Source organism: Apteryx mantelli, chromosome 9, assembly GCF_036417845.1.
Source record: "Apteryx mantelli isolate bAptMan1 chromosome 9, bAptMan1.hap1, whole genome shotgun sequence".
Lineage (NCBI taxonomy): Eukaryota > Metazoa > Chordata > Aves > Apterygiformes > Apterygidae > Apteryx > Apteryx mantelli.
Window position 1 is genome coordinate 19,989,402 of NC_089986.1, and position 18,305 is coordinate 20,007,706.

Genomic DNA, 18,305 nt, shown 5'->3' on the forward strand with positions numbered 1-18,305 from the left:
AATCACTGTCATATATTTCAGTACTGATTTCTGGAACAGACTTGCATTGAACATGCCAATATTATGGTTCTGAGGGCCCAGTCTAATACTACACAGATAAGTAAATTTTACCTTACAGATGTTTGTCCTTTACAGTCAAGACAGGAGAGACTCTCAAAGTGTGAACTTTCTAGCCTCATTTGTACTGCTATCCAAACTCTCATAGATGGCACCATCTATGTCCACTGCTTGTCAAATTACTAATAGGTGTCTCCAAGTCCAACTGAGGAAGCTGTGCATTAGAAAAAAATCTCACTAACTCACTTGAAGCCACACTGCCTTCTAAAGATTAGTGCTGGTTCTACCAAGCATCATCTATAGGCATGGGTGGATGCAACTGGCTAATATCTCAATTAAAAAAAATCAGTTTTATTATAAAAGAAAAAATAGTCTGCTATTCCTTCTCCTTTCCTGCCATTTGACCTTTAGTTCTCTAATATGCTTATTCATGTATTTATGCACCTGGAAAGCAGACCAGGCTTCTTACAGCTTGAAGTTCCACTTTGTGTTTACAGTCTGGAACAAGAAGTAAATTTTTTTTCTACTAAAGAATTTTTATTAAAAACATCCTTCACCTCCTTTGGTTCAAGGCTGCTCTGGTAGAATTTAGACAGAGAAAAGAATAAAATTTCATTTCATAGAGTTTATACCATAGCCTACCACCCTCTCCCTGTAGCTGCTTCTTTTGTTGAAGAAGCTCCAGCTTATTTTGGTTAAGGAAAAATGAAAGCCTTGCTGTATTACAGTGGATTGCAAATGTAGAGGATTGCTGTGGATGTTAAGAGCAGTAATCTCCTTCAAGGCATTGCCTATTTTTAACTGTATGTCTTAATCGTATCTGTTACTTTAATGGTATCTAAACTGCCAATCACTTGGAGCATCGCAGCACCCCATTATCTCAGAGTGCTGGCAAGATTGCAGGTGCTCCTGTTAGAAACTATTTTGTAGCTCATTTTATTCTATACAGTACTGTGTTTTGGCTTTTGACAATGCTCTGCTTGAAGTGAGAAAGCATGTACTTCCCTGTGTATGGTAGCAATTAGGTGGATAATTAGCATAGTGCCTCTATTATTTCATGCTGACTATCCCCCACTAACCTTCCTCTTCCTTCACACACAACCTACTTTTAATAAGATACATTTAGAAATCTGCCTGTTTAGAAACTTGACTGTTTGAAGATAACTTTATTTTCTGCACAGCTTATGAACCCTTTAAATAACAGCTTTTCCTCTGCCTTCGATGCAGAGTTCCTGAAATGGCTTTTGGAATTTTAAAGTAATAGTATTGGTAGATGAGAATTAGCACCCAGAGGCTACACCTACATTAGTGTTTTGGTTTGGCGATGCAGTGCAGTTCGAAATCAGCTTGTCCCCATTTCCCTGCCTAGGTTCAGTGTGCAGGGTGCAAGGCAGATTCCTTTGGGAGGAATCGAAACCAGAAGCCGCGCTCCGAGCATGCACCAAGCGAGCTCTCATCCCCCATGGAAAGACAAACTTTCCACTATTTTTTCATGTCAGTTTGAACCACGTGTGGTATGGACATTTGGACCAAGCCTAGACTGAAGTAAAATCCCCCAAATATGTATAATGTAGATATAAAAGCATCAGCACCAATTGCTTTGATCTGCTGACCCGTTTCTATCACGTGAAATTATTCGTTAGTGTAGATAGAAGCAAGCGGCACTCCAGGCAAAATACCAGGCAGATATGTACTCATTATCAAAAAATGAAAGCTGTGCAGGCCTGGGGAGAAGGTCTTCAATGAGGAAAAAGAGTTGTTTCCTATACGTAGGCAGCGCATCAGACCCAGGCCAGTCACAGATTCACAGAAAACGTTCCAACAGCCTGTTTGAAGTAGGGAACTGCCAGGCGGAAGTATTTCTGTTGTGATATGTAATTGCATAATGAATCAAACAAAACCCAAAATGCAAAGTAAAGAAAACCCCCCAAATCTCATATGTTTTGGACTAAGTATGAGGTGCTACCTGCCCTGTATTAAAAAGCATCTTGATAACATTGCTACCCTCATACCTGGTTTCAGAGTGGGTTTATGTTAGGATGATGAGCTTTGTGCCCGAGAGGTCAGGGATTGGGGGTCTGGTTAGCTGAAGGATGTTAAGTGCCTGCTAGGTCAGAGGCCCTCAGGCAAATAAGTACCTTTTCTCTCTGTTACATCCAGCATTACTGCAGCAACTTCTCAGAAGCTGCCCTGAGAGTTAGAGCATGGCAAAAGGAGATATCCACAATGAAATAGTTTCAGTATTCTCTTAATCAAGTTAACTATTTGGGAGCAATGGAATTTCTGGGGTGATCTCTTGTTCTAACTGAAGACAGAGCTACTCAGCCATAACTGTAGGTAAAAGTCTAGAGAAGCTACAGCCTTCAGACAGACACCCGTTGCCAGTACACATTGTTTTTTTAATCACAAAGTTGCAAATGCACACCATGCAGTAAATATAACACAACTATAGTTTTGCTTTAGCTCTTATTTGGTTGCTGCAGTGGTGTAATTACCTTTTTCTTATCATCCAAGAGGGGTTTATTTGTATTATATTCTTTTCTGCCTGCATATCAGAATTCCCCTGGTAAGTCTTGCAAAGTCCAGTTGGGCTCTGAAAAGTTATTGTAAACATAGTTTTTATTATAAATATAACAAAATATAAAATATCTAAATGTAGTTGAGAGAGAGAGAGAGAGGGAGAGGGAGAGACATATATATGTCAAGTGTGCAGAATTATAAAGCTTTTTTTTCTCCTAACCACATAGCCTCCAAAGGCAGTCTGGGCTGCAAATTCAGTTTGGGTTCATACTGCCTAATGCACACCTACCAATAAAAAACATTTTGTCCATCCCCAACCTAAGCAGCACACCTTTCCTTTTCAAGAAAGCTACCAAGAAGCACAGAAGGCTAAAACTCATTAATGATTTGCAACCCACAATACTTTCCTGATTTTACTTCCAGACTTCTTTTGGATCCACAGCACTAACAGAGTATCACAGAATCACAGAATCGCTGAGGTTGGAAGGGACCTCTGGAGATCATCTAGTCCAAGCCCCCTGCTCAAGCAGGGTCACCTAGAGCACATTGCACAGGATCGTGTCCAGGCGGGTTTTGAATATCTCCAGAGAAGGAGACTCCACAACCTCTCTGGGCAACCTGTTCCGGTGCTCTGTCACCCTCACAGTGAAAAAGTTTTTCCTCATGTTCAGATGGAAGCGTCTGTGTTTCAGTTTGTGCCCGTTGCTTCGCGTCCTGTCACTGGGCACCACTGAAAAGAGTCTGGCTCCATCCTCTCGACACCCTCCCTTCAGATACTTGTACACGTTGATAAGATCTCCTCTCAGCCTTCTCTTCTCTAGGCTAAACAGGCCCAGCTCTCTCAGCCTTTCCTCATAAGAGAGATGCTCCAGTCCCCTAATCATCTTTGTGGCCCTTCGCTGGACTTGCTCCAGTAGTGCCACATCCCTCTTGTACTGGGGAGCCCAGAACTGGACGCAGCACTCCAGATGTGGCCTCACCAGGGCTGAGTAGAGGGGGAGAATCACCTCCCTCGACCTGCTGGCAGCACTCTTCCTGATGCACCCCAGGATACCATTGGCCTTCTTGGCCACAAGGGCACATTGCTGCCTCATGCTTAACTTGGTGTCCACCAGCACTCCCAGGTCCTTCTCTGCAGAGCTGCTTTCCAGCAGGTCGACCCCCAACCTGTACTGGTGCCGGGGGTTATTCCTCCCCAGGTGCAGGACCCTGCACTTGCCTTTGTTGAACTTCATGAGGCAGTAGAAGCGCTGGAAGCTTGTTTATGTGATAGAGTGACCCACATAAGGGTATATGAATGCGGGTGCCTTTAAAAGTCCTGTTAGGAAAGAAAGTGTAAAATGTCACTGGCCTGCAGCAGACTACACAACTACCCTGGGGGGTAAGGCTCCGTTTGCAGCACTTCAGCAGAATTTACCCTCACTTTGTTATCTCGTTTGCTTTCAAACTCCGCAGCTGTGTGCAAATAAGAGAGCGAGGATGGTTTAAGTGTGTTAATTTAAATAGTCAGTGAGATGCTTTCTAGTCTTGCATGATGAAAGGTATTAATATTTATTTTTGTTTTACTTGCTGACTTCCTATAAACAGGTTCAGTGTTGCCATAAAGGCCTAATGTTGTAGAATTTTTCCTATATTGTTTTAAAATAGCTAAATTTTGTTTAAAATATATTAAGTTTTCTGAGTGTTTCTGCTGTATTTAAATGAAGCAAAATACATTTTAAACAATTCAAGGAAACATACACAAACAGAAATAAAAGAGACCTTTGGAAAGTAGCATTACCAGTGAAGGCTCTGCACAAAAAGTTGGTATTCTTCATGTCACTTTGAGTTAGGGAGATGAAAATAATTATCACACTGGAATTATCACACTCATTCTCCATTCAGAGATCCTGCAGATCTCATATGAGATGAAATAAGATCCATCTATTTGCTATGATTTCACTTCTAAATATGTTAATATTGTCTTCTTCTGCTCCCATATTCCATTATAGAAATTACTTGCTTAAATATATATTTTGCATTTCTACTGCTTAATACATTTTTAAATTGTACTTTTTGAAATTCAACACTACTGCTACAGACCACAAATTGGAAAAAAAGAAATCTGAAAATACTGATAAAAAAGAGCGTACAGAACTCTGAAAGTACAAAATGCTGCATCACTCAAGTGCTAAGGACTATTGCTGGCATTAGAAGAGCCAGGCAAGGAGTAATGTATGTTTTAGACTTTATCCTTTATTAGCTCCCCTATTTAGAAAATGGAGAAAATGTTCATGTACATGCAAGTATTCAATATATTATAATGCACCTAATTAATGATTACATCAATAACGTACCTAATATAATGAGTGGTCAAATAGAAATAAAAGGTCCTCAGACATGAGGGGGAAGCTTTGGCAAGGAAGCTGCCCAGCGGAAGGACGGGAACCGACTGCCATTGAACAGTTCCAAGAAGTGCTGTTAGTCGGCTCTGGCGTACACCAGCCATTTCAACCACCGAGCGACTAAACTTCTTTAAGGAATAGGCCTATGCAGTGAGCAGTTCCTTTTGCACAGGTAAAATCTGCTTGTACAAGTTAAACATTTTCTATGCATATTTCAGTAGAAGGCTAATTTTGTTTTGTGTTTATTAATAGCAGCCATAAGAAGACTGTTTTTAAAGGGAATCCCAGACCATATGTTCAACTGAAGTTTGTGTATGAATTATAAGCTTATCCAATCTCTCGCAACTGTATAATTTTGCAACTTGGTTGACTTTAATGAGCAGCATTTCCTGAAGATTGGTGGTACTAGTTATTTGTCTGTATTTTCTATTTACACTATCAATGTGCCTTCCTTATCACCCTACCAGCACCAGCACTCAGAGCCGACCAGATGCTGAAATCATAGCAGAGACAAAAACAGCCGAAGAATTTCCAAACCATCTCAGCAGCAGCGAAGAAAGCACCGGCAGCTGGTCCCAGCTAGCTAACGACGAGGACAATCCTGACGACACAAGTAGCTACCTGCAACTCAGCGAGAGATCCCTGAGGTACCCGCGTTCTGTCTGTGGTCAATATACGATAGGGTCTAATCAGTCAAGCCAAAGATTTGATTACCACGCATTGGGAATGCAAGGCAGCAGCTCAAGGTATATTCAGAACGCTGCAAAGAAAGCTCAGCTACGCTGTTCATCTCTTCATTTTTAAAACTAGTGACCCGTGTTCTGGTTCTCAGCCAGGTCTTTGCATTGGTGAGCATCTAAATTCAAAGAAAAAACTACTGCACATCAAGCAAGTGCCTCACAGCCCTTCAGCGAAAGGGCATCAGACAAGTTAATTGCTGTGATCTTTAATTTGCTTTATTTGTTACCATTTGCATAACGCTTATTTTGGCATTTCCTGGGCTGAGACTGGCAAGACTGCTGTTCCCCACAAGTACAGGTGCAATGAGAGCAGGGGCAGAGCCCTGTTCTGCTCGTACTAGCACAGGGGAGCAGGCTGGCATATGGGAGGCAGAGCTCTCCCTGAGCTGGCATAAATTCCACTGCTCACATTGCAGTATTTTGCTTTTTGTCCCTACTCAAGTCAGGCCATGTGTTTAAAGATGTCATCTAGTCCTAGAGCTTATATAAAGTGATGCTAGTTTGACCTTAGCCCTTTCCCAACTTCACATTGAGCAGGATTTTTTCTTCATATGCCCTTAGATTAGTTTTTTTAATGTAGCCAATTAATTATGTCATTCTCTTGGGTATTCTGAAGACAAGGAGGGAAAAAGTAAGATAATGAAGCAGAGAAAGGAAAGAGTCTCTGCATGTCAGAGAGTACCATTGGCTAGTTTAAAAAAATAGTGAAAGAAACTTGTCTGTCCATGTGGGTGACTGGTCATCCCATTATGTGTAGTATCAGCCTTTAACAAACTCAGTCTGAGAGCACTCATGTGTTGTGCCTTTTGGCTCTGCATTGAAACAGAAATTGATACAGCACATCTGAAGGCATTGCATACTGACGCCGACTCAGAATGAAGAAAAACTGTCTAGTCAATGCCTCTGATGTGAGGAAAAATACTATTAATCGCCTTTTTTAGTAAAAATTAAGTGGCTCAATTTAATTACCACACAAAATTTGTTGGTGCTAATCAACTTGTAGCTAGTATATTCACAACCTGTTTATCAGACTATTATGAAATCCACGTAAACATTCACCGTCTAGTTTACGGTGATGTTACAAGGTGAGCTAGTACTATCCTTTCCAAATATTCTCAGATGCAACACTTCATTCTTGTGAAGTAGCCAGAAAGAATACTTCTGCATATTACTGGTCCCTATGAGCACTGGGTCACCATTAAAAAAATTTTTAATTGAAATCTCAGTCTTTCAGAGTAGCAGAGATGTAAGGGACCATCCCTGTACCTGTGGGTTCCATCAGATCTCTGACAGTATTTGGGGGGATGATCTCATATGCTGAACCTGCTCCTGGTTACGGGCATGGAGTAACCCAATAGGTAAGTATGCGATGGGCAGTCAAATACCTTGCTATAATTCACCACGTTCAGAGGTATCTGAATCTCTGCAGGTTTTGCCAGGACATCTCTATGCTTGACAGTCTTTCTTTCCAAGGACTCATGCAGATTGTTTCTCTGTTGGAGGCCGAATGTTCACTGAATAAACTATTCACAAGAAGATATTCCACTGTTTTTTTTCAGTTCACAGCATCACTTGATACATGATCCATCTAGAACTATTTTAAGAAAAGCCTAATGATTTTGCACAGATTAGTATCTTTTATCCTGGGAACCACTTGTTGAGCACAATTGATTCTGTGGAACTCTGCATACTGGGGACATCCCCCTCATTTTGCTTTGTACGTAAATAAGAAAATATGTACGGAGACATGTTGGGTGCAGCTTGGCACTAATATTTAAACTTTTTCTTTGTCAGCAATGGCAACAGCAGTACAACTAGCAGTCTTGGCATTATGGACCTGGAAATTTATCAGGAGAACGTGCCACCTTCTCCTATGATTAAGTAAGTAGTCACTGAAGTGAGATTTGATGTTTAGTCTAATTTTAACTGCAAATCATTTATGCCATCTAAAATGTGCCAAGCCCTGCTTTGCACCTGCTGCTTAGCCTGCCATCACTTTCAGAAAAATAAATCCACATGCAGGTGTCTCTGTGCAGAGTGACAGCACTGCAGAGTGAAAGACTATGGTAAAGCCCACGCAGGTGAACCTCTCAAGAGAATATGGATCCACCAACTGCTTTGCCTAAAAGACAGTTTGCTGAGCTATCGATTTCCCACTCTGTGAGCTTTTTTCTCTAAATAACTCCAAATATCACCAAAACATTACTGTAATAGCAAGTGAGATCAAGCAAAGAAAGTTCAATTAGTTTAAGCTAAAAGGAAAAAAAAAGTGATAAAATTCTTTTCAAGGTGGATAATTTGGCCCAAGGCACTCCTTATCTGTTGTTTCTGGGCATGCTTCTACCAAGCATGCTCAATAGCAATAAAACTATCAAGAGACGTGCAAGTACCTGCCTAAAGATTCTGGTACCCTGAAACATGGTATAACCTGCCAGCTACTAAATGGTAAACGAACTGATGCAGTCAGGGCATGGCCACTGCAGACACGTATGTACTGTACATCATGCAGAGAAATGAGAACCTCGTGAAGTCAGTGACAGCAGAAAATCTTCACACCTTGTTACCAGACTATACTATAACCAACCACCCTGCTTTTCAAAAGCTCTTTTTTGTAAGCAATGTAGGCATCCATATTTCTGTAGAGTTACATGCGTTCTCTTTCAGCTGTTGATTAAGACCCTAACCTTGTTAAAACATTCCTGTCTTCACAGCAGGCAGTGCTAGCTCCTACACACATTCCTAAAGACGACCCCTCTTCCTTACATTTCCGAAGACAAAGGGGCTAAGCTTTTGATTCCTAGTGCACTGCCAGTGCACTATTCTCTGGTGACAGCCAATAGGCTGGAGATCCTGGAAGGACAGATGGTGTGGAAGGCAAGAACACCACTCAGTGCAGCCTGTACTTCCACAAATCAAAGTCAAGGGACAGAATACTTGTATTGTTCAGAGAACTGGAAAAAAAATCTGATGTGAAGGATGTTATTAAGCACCTCTGATACTAACTCGTGACAAACCATACATTGCATGCTGCCATATTATTCTTTCCTCTCACATCTGGCAGCAATCACTACAAAAGTATATATAATCTCGATCCTTTGAAGCCTTGGGGGAGATTCTGAAATCCTGTGAAACAGGGTGGTAAGAGCGGTGTCCTCCCATGCTAGAAACGTAATATGACACTTGCACTGTTCCTCTTGATTGAGGACAGAATGGGACAGTCTGCAAATGTGTATTGTAAGTGCTTATCCCCTCCAGGAGCAATGAAATGAATGAAATAGCTATGTCATCACCACCAAATTTGCAGTCTTCTGCTACATGTACATGAGTGTGGATATAGTCTTCAGAAAGGGAAGATAAAGCAGTGACTACATATCTGGAGTTTGTTTCCTGTAGTTCAACAAGAAGAATGGTAGTACATAGGAAATGAAGATCTTCTGAAATTTTTGCAACATGTAAACAGAATTTATTTATCCAAACAGCTAATATATTTAAAACCAGCAGTAGTTGAAGTCATTGCTAGTTATGATTGTGTTCAACTATGAGAGAGAAAATTAGAAAGCAAGACTGAAAAAGATGAAGCCAGGGACTATAAAATTGCAAAATGCACACCTTGGAAATTCAGTACTTCCCCCTTGGTTATGATAGCACACAGCAAGTCATGTAATGTCCTTTGCTTTCTCATTCTATAAACTGTAAAGATACACAGATCCGAATGAAGTGTAATACACAGTGCATATAGTACAAGCAGTTCATCCTATTGTGGGAGTAACACTGTACAATTCCCAAGGCTTTTCCTGATTTACAGATGAAATTATTGTAGTATATTCAGTATTTTACTGTTTCATCCTATGTAAATTTTTTCTTGCAGTTTTCTAGGAGAAAAGTCTTACACTGGGGGAGAAGTTTATCCATCACGAAGCAATGTTGTAGACTGTTCCTAAGTATCACTAATAAGCTTTGTTGTTGTTTGTTTCTAAGTGAATTAGTAGAAGAAAAGGTTTTCCTTAAAGAACAGACAGAAAATATAGAGGGTAAGTTGAACTATATCAATTATAGATTAGAATTTGAAGCTAAAACAAGTAGTTACACAGTAACTACACAGTAACTGTTTTTTTTTCCTTTTTTTTTTCCAGAAAGTACTTCTGGGCTCTCAGTGGGAACAGCCAATTGTCAGAAGGACCTACTGGTGATCAACTTTGATCTGGAACCGGAACGCCCTGACGCAGAGCTGCGAGCCACTCTTCAGTGGATAGCTGCTTCTGAGCTTGGAATTCCAACCATCTATTTTAAGAAATCTCAGGAAAACAGAATTGAAAAGGTAGTATCTACAGGATTGCACACACTATTAAATCACTTAAATCATAGTAGCAGTTGTGATTGTATTGAAGTTACTGAGTTTTAAAAACAGATGCAAAAACAACAAAAGATCTGCATTACAGGGAGATGGCAATGCAACTGTTAATTAGAGAGGGGGAGGAGAGGATTAAATACCTCAGAATTTAAGGCACATGAAAGAAGATTTTTAATAATATAGCTGAAAAAAAGGTATCACCACTTAAAATGAGACCTTCTCCAAAATCACTCTTACATGCTTTGATGAATCAGAGTTCCCTTTTTCAGATCACCTAGCAATGCCAAAGACAGAATTAACAGAATAGGTCCTTTATATAGGTGCACTTGAATGGTTACAGACAGCTTACATGGAGTTTAAACATGTAGCTTAGAAAAAGTCACTTCAGCGTAGACATCACACATACAATGCTCTACTACGGAGGGCCCATCAATGACAATAAGAACAGACTATGACATGAGACAGAGGTTGTACTTAAGATTTCATATGGGCTTTACACTAGCTTTGAGATTCCTTAGTCCTTATGGAGAATCTGCCTCAGGCAGCTCTGAACTTCTACCTGGCTGTTCATAAATTGCTACAGCTGGGGATACAGTAGGGCACAGCAGGGGCCTCACAGTTCCTCCTGTATTTAAGTGAAACCTACCCTGGCCAAATGCACTGGCTTTATAGTCGCTTTATGCTGGCAGAAAGAGCTTGCTGCTCAACAAGAAGTGGGCACACCACTCGGTACAGTAGACACTAACTGCAGAATAAAGAGAACATGTTGACTCAGGCTCAGGGTGACACATAACAAGACTAGAAGGCTTCTGCACCAGAGCTGGTTGAAAGTTCATAGGACAGGCAGGGTGGACCCATGCATGTAGGCATATCCTTATACTGTTGTTACCCTAAGAGACAGTTTTGGCACAAGCAGTGACCAGCCAGTGTTTCTAGTGGAGCCATATTTGCAATCAGACATCTCTTACTTGGAAAATGAGAATTGTTGACTGAAATATTTTGCATCATGCCACGGAAATTATGAGGCACCACTCCCACAGCAATAAAAAATGCTGAGCATGTGTTCCAGTGCCCTCTTGATCCCAGGCAGACGTCGCTTGCCCTCTGCCAGTCACCACTCTGAAAGCAGCATCTATTTCCAGAGAGAGAGACAGACTAGCAGAACAGAGAAACCTTTTGAAGTATTAGTCCAAGCCAGAGCACCAAGAGCCGCACTCAAGTTCAAAATGGCCACAAGAAAAACAGACACTTTCAATTCCAGCATGATTAGTTCCTGCTCCATTGTAGACACCATCAAATGCCACCTGCAACATTTCAGGGATGACCAAAGCTGCCCCTTTTCCACAGTCAGCAGGAATGACTTAGGCCTTAAGGCTTTCAAAAAGTGTCATGGTATTCAAATAGATTAATGAAAAAAGTATTACAAATCAGTATTTTGGTCTTTTAAAATAATGTCTATGGGAAGATCATTTTGAGCAGCAGAGATATTGTTTGATTTTTCTTGAGTACATGCATTTGGGAATCATAAACATAATTTAAAATGCATTCAGCAGCAACAGTCCAAATTGCATCTAATTAAAGAAACAGCTGTCAGCTTTACCCATGTGCTTTGGCAAACAGTTAATTCAATTGCAAAAATACACTAGAGAATAATGAAGCACATCCTGCCTACAACAGTGCTCTTGGAAATCGCGTGCCTATTAAATATCATTAAAATACATATTAAAAGTTTAGGCTTCAGTATGTAAATAGCAAACAGCTACACTAACTAGAGAGACACAATATTTTCTTGTATGGTTTAAAACTAGAAATGTAGAAGGAGCAAGCTAATTAGATATTGATTGTGAAATTCAAGGAAATGAAAAGCTTTGATTTTCATTGCTAAGCTTCAGAAAAAAATTGGACCAGATGCATGACACTGTGAAGCCCATTATTAAGTACAAAGTGGACAAAATTCAGGATTTTTGCCAGCTGCTTAAGAACATGTATTTAACCCCTTGTTTACATGGAGGTAAAAAAAATAAAAATAAAAAGCAAATATAGATCCTCTGTGTGATTCAGCCAAAATTGTGGCAAACATCTTCATGTGCAAGAAGTTTACCCAGAATTCTCTCTTACCAGTATTGTAAGAATATTTAAAATTCTTTGAGATGTGTATGTGGAAATACAGGAACTTAATATAACAGAAACATAACTAAAAGTAATGAAGAAGAATGCTTTTCTTTAAAATGAATAGTCACACTTCTGTTATTTTGACAGTGAGCTGTAGATAACGAGGAAATTTGTAATCCTTTATCAGGCTCACTTTAATTGTTCTCCATTTCATTGCAATAAATAAGAAATAATTGGTGAGAGCAGCTGATTTAGAAAACATCATGAGATTAGACTAGTCTTGTGAGAGCCTATGGAAATCCTTATGTTGCTCTGTTGCGATGTGCATGATGATACATAGTGCACTTACAAAGGATGGTCTTAGAGCAGTTTGCATGTATTCATTTAACAAAAACTACACAGAACATTGACCAAATCCTAAGTGTGTTGTTTTCTTTATTTAGTTTTTAGATGTTGTGCAATTAGTTCAACGGAAGTCCTGGAAAGTGGGGGATATCTTTCATGCTGTGGTGCAGTACTGCAAGCTCAGTGAGGAAGGCAGAGAGATGACACCAAGCCTGTTTGATTGGCTTCTTGAATTGGGTTAAGAAAGTTCACCTGTTCAGCATTTTTGTTTTAATCCAGTTTAAATAAGCAGTGGTTTGTGTAATGCTCTGATTTCCAAATATCACTGAATAAAATGAGCAAAGATATACAAACTCTACAGAAACAGCACACATCTGTTCCACAACTATACACCGAGCAAAGTGAAATCGAGGTGCATCATATCTTTTTGTATCATGAGGGACTCTTGACATACTGTGCTACAGGATGTACTGTACTAGGAGGGGATGAATTTTAGCCTTTTGAATTAATGGACTATACAGTAAAGGCTTAATTTAATATCTAATATGTTCCATTTTCATCAATTGGATAAAATCAACCAGCTGAAATTTAATAGTGTGCTAAAATGCAGTTTTAAAAAACCAGTCTTTGCACAGTCTAACTATTAGAACATGAGTGTGTTCCAGGATGCCTAGGAAGACTTAGGTCCCTAGATCAGTAATACAAAAATACATAATTTTTTTTGATCCCCACAGCCCCACCTTCTAAGGGGTAAAAAGTTTTGAACTCTTTAAGGTGTTTGCAGTTAGACAACACAATAAAATGTGATATAAAATGTGAAAACATGTTTCAGTTTTTTTTCCATGTGATTCTCTTCCATAGCTGTTCCCCATTCCTTTCTTTTTCTCAAGAAACTAAAATCTAGACTCTCAAGTACTATCCTTCAGAAATATGAATTTCTTTTCGCTTGGAGGCAGTGCAATTTAGGATAGCTACAACTGGTAGACCCCAGAGCACAGCTCTGGGGATCGGGACAGCTGGGTTCGGATCCCTGTTCCCCCACAGACCTGCCACGTGATCCTGGGCAAGTCAGTTCACCTCTGTGCCTCAGTGTCCCTATCTGGTAAGGGGGAGTAATGACAGTAAATTTGTTATTTAAAGTGCTTCTATGTAAAGCACTATGTGCTGGTTAAAAGCACTGGAAAAATAAATACTATTTTAATTTCAGTTTAATCAAATAAATTGTTAATAAGAGAGGAAGAATAAACATCCAAAAGAGAATTACGTTGGCATAAATAAAAACTTTAGCCATGTTAGTTTTTATAACTTACAAGAAAACAAAATGATTGTTAACATCTTTCAGCACACATAATTGTTCATTTTGGATATAAATGTTTGGGTTATATATGATAGTTCACATTACTGTAACATTTATATAACTGTTTGATAAAATATAACTATGGTATCTTCTTGTTGAGATGATGTTTCATGCACTTAATGATACATTCTTTTGACTCTGCCAAAGAGATTGGTTTTGAATTTAATGATAAATATAACTTATCACATCAAAACTCTTCCGCGATTTCTTTGAAAATATATTTATCTTTTGTCTTTACACACCCATGTAATAGAAAATCTGCCTGCCTTTCCCAATAAAATATTTAAGAGATGTTTTATTTTCCTTATAACAGTATATGCTTCTGTAATATTTCTTGAAAAAAACTATCCTTTTGCACTAAATATTTTTGGAGATTTTGAAGTAGTTTTAAATAATTTATGAAAAAGAGCCATAGTCTCAATTTTATCATTAAACCCATTCCTAAACTTGCACGATTCCCTCACACTCATTTGTTAAGAAATGCAAATCATCAGTGAATCAAAAATCTAACACAGGAGATGAAATAATACAGCTAATTCTACATCTGCTCTGCAGTATATACAAAACAGCGAAGGTCACTTTACTGTCAAGATAAAGGTCAACTTCTTGCACACACTAAATTTAACCATGCAGTCCCTGGGCCTGTTCCTAAGAACTGCTGAACTCCCACTAACCCGTGCGGTAACTCTGAGTGCTCAGCATTTCTGAGGCTGAAACTTAGTAAAAAGCACTAAGTATTATAGACTGAAAGTGCTCTGTTTGAGTTAGTAAATGGGAAAGTGTATTTATTTTTAAACCAAATCTAGTTAGCTGTCAGTATACAAATTTTTGCTGTGATAGAATAAATGTTTACTTATCCTACAAAGCACAAATATCATGACTGAGTTGTAACAGTGTGATGCCGTTCCTCTGTACAGTAGTTCTTAATGTTGCAATTTATTCAAAAATAAATTTATGTTCTAAAGTGTGTCCTCTTTGTCTTTCTAAAAGAAGTTCATGAACGCGATATGTTTTATTTGACCAATTTAATAATAGGTGGATTTTGTCCCTGTAACTTGTCAAAGCTACTGCTTCTGAAAGAGAACCCTGACCGCGGCCCTGCCCGAAACGGGTCAGGGCGAGCCGCAGGGCTCAGCTCACTTCCGAAGGCAGGGCTGTGCTCAGGCTCCACGGCTCAGCCAAGCGACGTGAGGCCAGTCATTATTTCATGGTGGAACTGCAGAAGTTAAGAGGAATTGGGTGTTCGTGGCCCCTCAGAGTTAGCCCCAGAGTAACTCCAGTGCACCAAACCCCTACCAGCACTTACTCTAGCCTTCTTTCACTACCTGCAAAAGGTGTGTGGGGGGGGGGGGGTGGCCACAGATATTGCACAGATATTTACTGCCCGACTACCTGGGTGTAAAGGTTTTTCTATTGCTAGACAGAACAGGAAATTACCACTTAGGTTAGCTGAGTACATCAGAACAGGAAGAGTCCACCACCAAAAATGCTGAAAAAATTATAGTCAATTTTAAATACACAGAAATTAAAACTTCCTACTACATGCAAATTCAGATAACATCGCAGAGAGTAAGGTATGTGCAGTTCAGCCTTTCTGCTTAAACATGAGCGTGATAGAGGTCTTTAAAATCATGAGTAGCGTGGAGCGGGTGGCTGCTCACTGCCCTGGCCAGTACAAGAACTAGGACCCGTGAAAAGCAAGTTGGAGGAGCCAGATTCAAGACAAACAAGAAGAGGTGGCATTTTATCAAATAAGCGGATGCAAAACTTTTAGGTTCAAGTGGAGGCTGGACAAGCACTTGAAAAAGATGCACCATGGTTTACTAAACAGACAAACCCCGTGAGGCTCAGGAGATCCCCTGGCAACCAGAGGCTGCCCATGGGAGCAGCAGTCACATCTGCCCCAGCATCTGCTTATAGCTGCTGCCGGAAAGGGAGTGGGGCCACGCTGGAGCACCCCAGCGCTGCCGCCCCCACCATCCCGCTCCGTACACGGAGGTCAGAGGAAGGTGCCTCCCCCCTGTCAGCACTGCTGCCCGCCCCAATGAAGAGCACATTCTGGCCTGCAGATACATGAGCTCAAACATAAGAGAATAACTCTGTGGTAGCAGAGTATTATTGAAAAATAAGTATTTAAAAACTTATTTTTTTAGTTTGGTTTTGTTCGGGATGCTTTTAATGTTGGGATCATTAGAAACTGAAAAACTATAATTTTCCATTAAACTATAATCTGAAAAACTATAATCTTCTTTCATGCTAACATTAAAGATTCTCATAACACCATCAATAAATTAATCATTTTATAGTGGTTCATGATAAAAATTGTCACCTGTTTACAGTTATCCTATTAAATTCAGCAGGTAACTTTTCTGGAGAGGCTGATTTTACTGTTTCCCCTGTCTGATTTCACGCAGGGCCACACGACAGCCGGCAGAGGAATGGCACCACGGTCCTGCCTCCGCCGGTCTGAACTTCAGAAAAACCACCAGCACTGAAACGAACAGCCCACGTGAGCTACGTCATAAATAAAATCTCCAGCAGAGAGGGAAAGAACTTCTGCACGAGCCAATTTAAGAAATTTAATTCAAGCCAGACCCATTCCTTACCTTTGGTAACTATGAGCAAACTCCTAATACCACTAGCTTTAATTTTTCAAGCCCACTCTAAAGCCATTGTCATCACTAGGAATCGGCCCTCAGAAAATAGCTTGTAGCTGTAAAGCATTTAGCAGGACGGACAGTTAAAGTAGGCAGCTGGACTAGCAAACGAATTAAAAAGATTTGTAGCAAAAACAGGTTTAGCTGTGCAGTACCGTGCCCTTCTCCCAACTTCTGCTGAAAATGAGACAGTAAAGTGCAGCCAACTGGAAAATACAACCATGCAGGATATATTTCATATCCTTTCACTACATCCCCAGGAAGCACAAGTGATCACATGCAACTGGAAAGGAGGTTTTCACTAAATGCCACTTTTAAAACATGGGTGGGCATGAGTATTATTATCCTCACATATTCAGGAAAGAATTCGAATTTCAAGAGATACAAAAAGCTTATGTCAAGAGTCCAAGTACATGTCACACACTTTCACAGAAAACCTTGCCCTTGTCTTGTAAAACATATGTTCCATCCTAGGAAAATTATGTGGCACAAATAAGTTGAGGGCTTCTTTCCCAGAAAAACAGACTTGTATATTTGCAGCGGTATATAATGGAAGGATTTAGTGGACTAAGGGACACAATAAAGCAAATCTGATTTCCCCAGTGACAGTCCCTACCAAGGCACACTTCAGAAGTCTCCTAAGGTAATGCCTTTCAATAAAGTCACAGTGGATCAAGCTGCCAGCACCTCAGGATAACGTCAAGAGCCTCATCCCACTCCAACTGCCCAGTGATTACAGTGGTCACCTGGAGAGCGCAAGGAGCACAGAATCCACGTTTGGGTAAGACCAAAATGGCACCAGACAATAGAGTTACAGCGCACACGCATGCAATTTTGGTCTTGAGGGCTGAAATGGAATTAGAGAAAGGAGTCAGCTTGATACTGTAATGGGTAAACCAAGGTGCAGGGAGCCTAGCAGCGAAGCATTTACATGATGGTACCTAGAGTATGATTTAATTTCTTACAAGCCACCAAGTCAGCGTGCTTTTCAGCAGTGCTGTGCATCACCCTGACATGCAAGTATTGCACATTTGAGCAAGAAACCTGGATACCTTAGACTGAAAAGCCATTCTATTCGTATTCACTCAGGGAATCCAGGGAAAGCCAGAAATTGAACCCAGAGAGCCTGACTCTCAGTCGAATGTTTAGTCTATGAGACCTCAACTCACTTGCCATTTTGTCATAAAAATAGGATGAGAAGAGCTGGAAGCCAAATCTACTACACATTTGATTCACTTAATCACCAGCATAGCATAAGAGAAAAATCACAAGGGAAAAGACAACAGAAAAGATCACAACCTGAAAGATTAGGCAAAAATCTACCTCCTATTTGCAGTCCAGAGAATTTTTTACATTATGATGGTTTCATGGAAGGTCAAATTTCAGTTTTTAACTATTTAATAGTATTTGTGCACATTTCATCATACTAGTTTTCCTCCATTTTTGCTAAACAGAAATCATCTCTCTCTCTCATCTCTACGTACAGGTGCAAATTTATCTCGGGGCACTGGGCAGTTCTAAAATGACACAGACAGAACTACACGGCTCTTCCTGCCCCGTTCAAATCAGGATTACCAAGATGCTCTGGTGGAGCCAGAAGTCTTTATGCAAGACAGAAGGAAACACTACAAGCATTACTGTAATACTAACATCCACCACTTTACCTATTGGTAAAGGTTTAACCTTGAATGATCTGCAGCACACTGCCAAGTTCTCCCACAAGACAGCTCTACTTAGAGTGACCAGGACATTTCTCAAGCGACAAGAGGCAATTCTGTTCCT

The 18,305-nt window shown here is 40.1% G+C and overlaps 1 protein-coding gene across 1 annotated transcript in view; it reads left to right on the forward strand.

Annotated features, from left to right (window-relative positions):
• SPHKAP (SPHK1 interactor, AKAP domain containing) overlaps positions 1-14,830 on the forward strand; it is an 80,964-nt gene extending 66,134 nt beyond the window's left edge. Inside the window, exons 8-12 of the mRNA XM_067301894.1 lie at positions 5,429-5,608; positions 7,496-7,582; positions 9,680-9,732; positions 9,835-10,019; positions 12,608-14,830. Coding sequence (XP_067157995.1) covers positions 5,429-5,608; positions 7,496-7,582; positions 9,680-9,732; positions 9,835-10,019; positions 12,608-12,751 — 649 coding nt within the window. The 3' untranslated portion in view covers positions 12,752-14,830. The remainder of the gene's footprint in view (positions 1-5,428; positions 5,609-7,495; positions 7,583-9,679; positions 9,733-9,834; positions 10,020-12,607) is intronic.
• Positions 14,831-18,305: the final 3,475 nt, after the last annotated feature.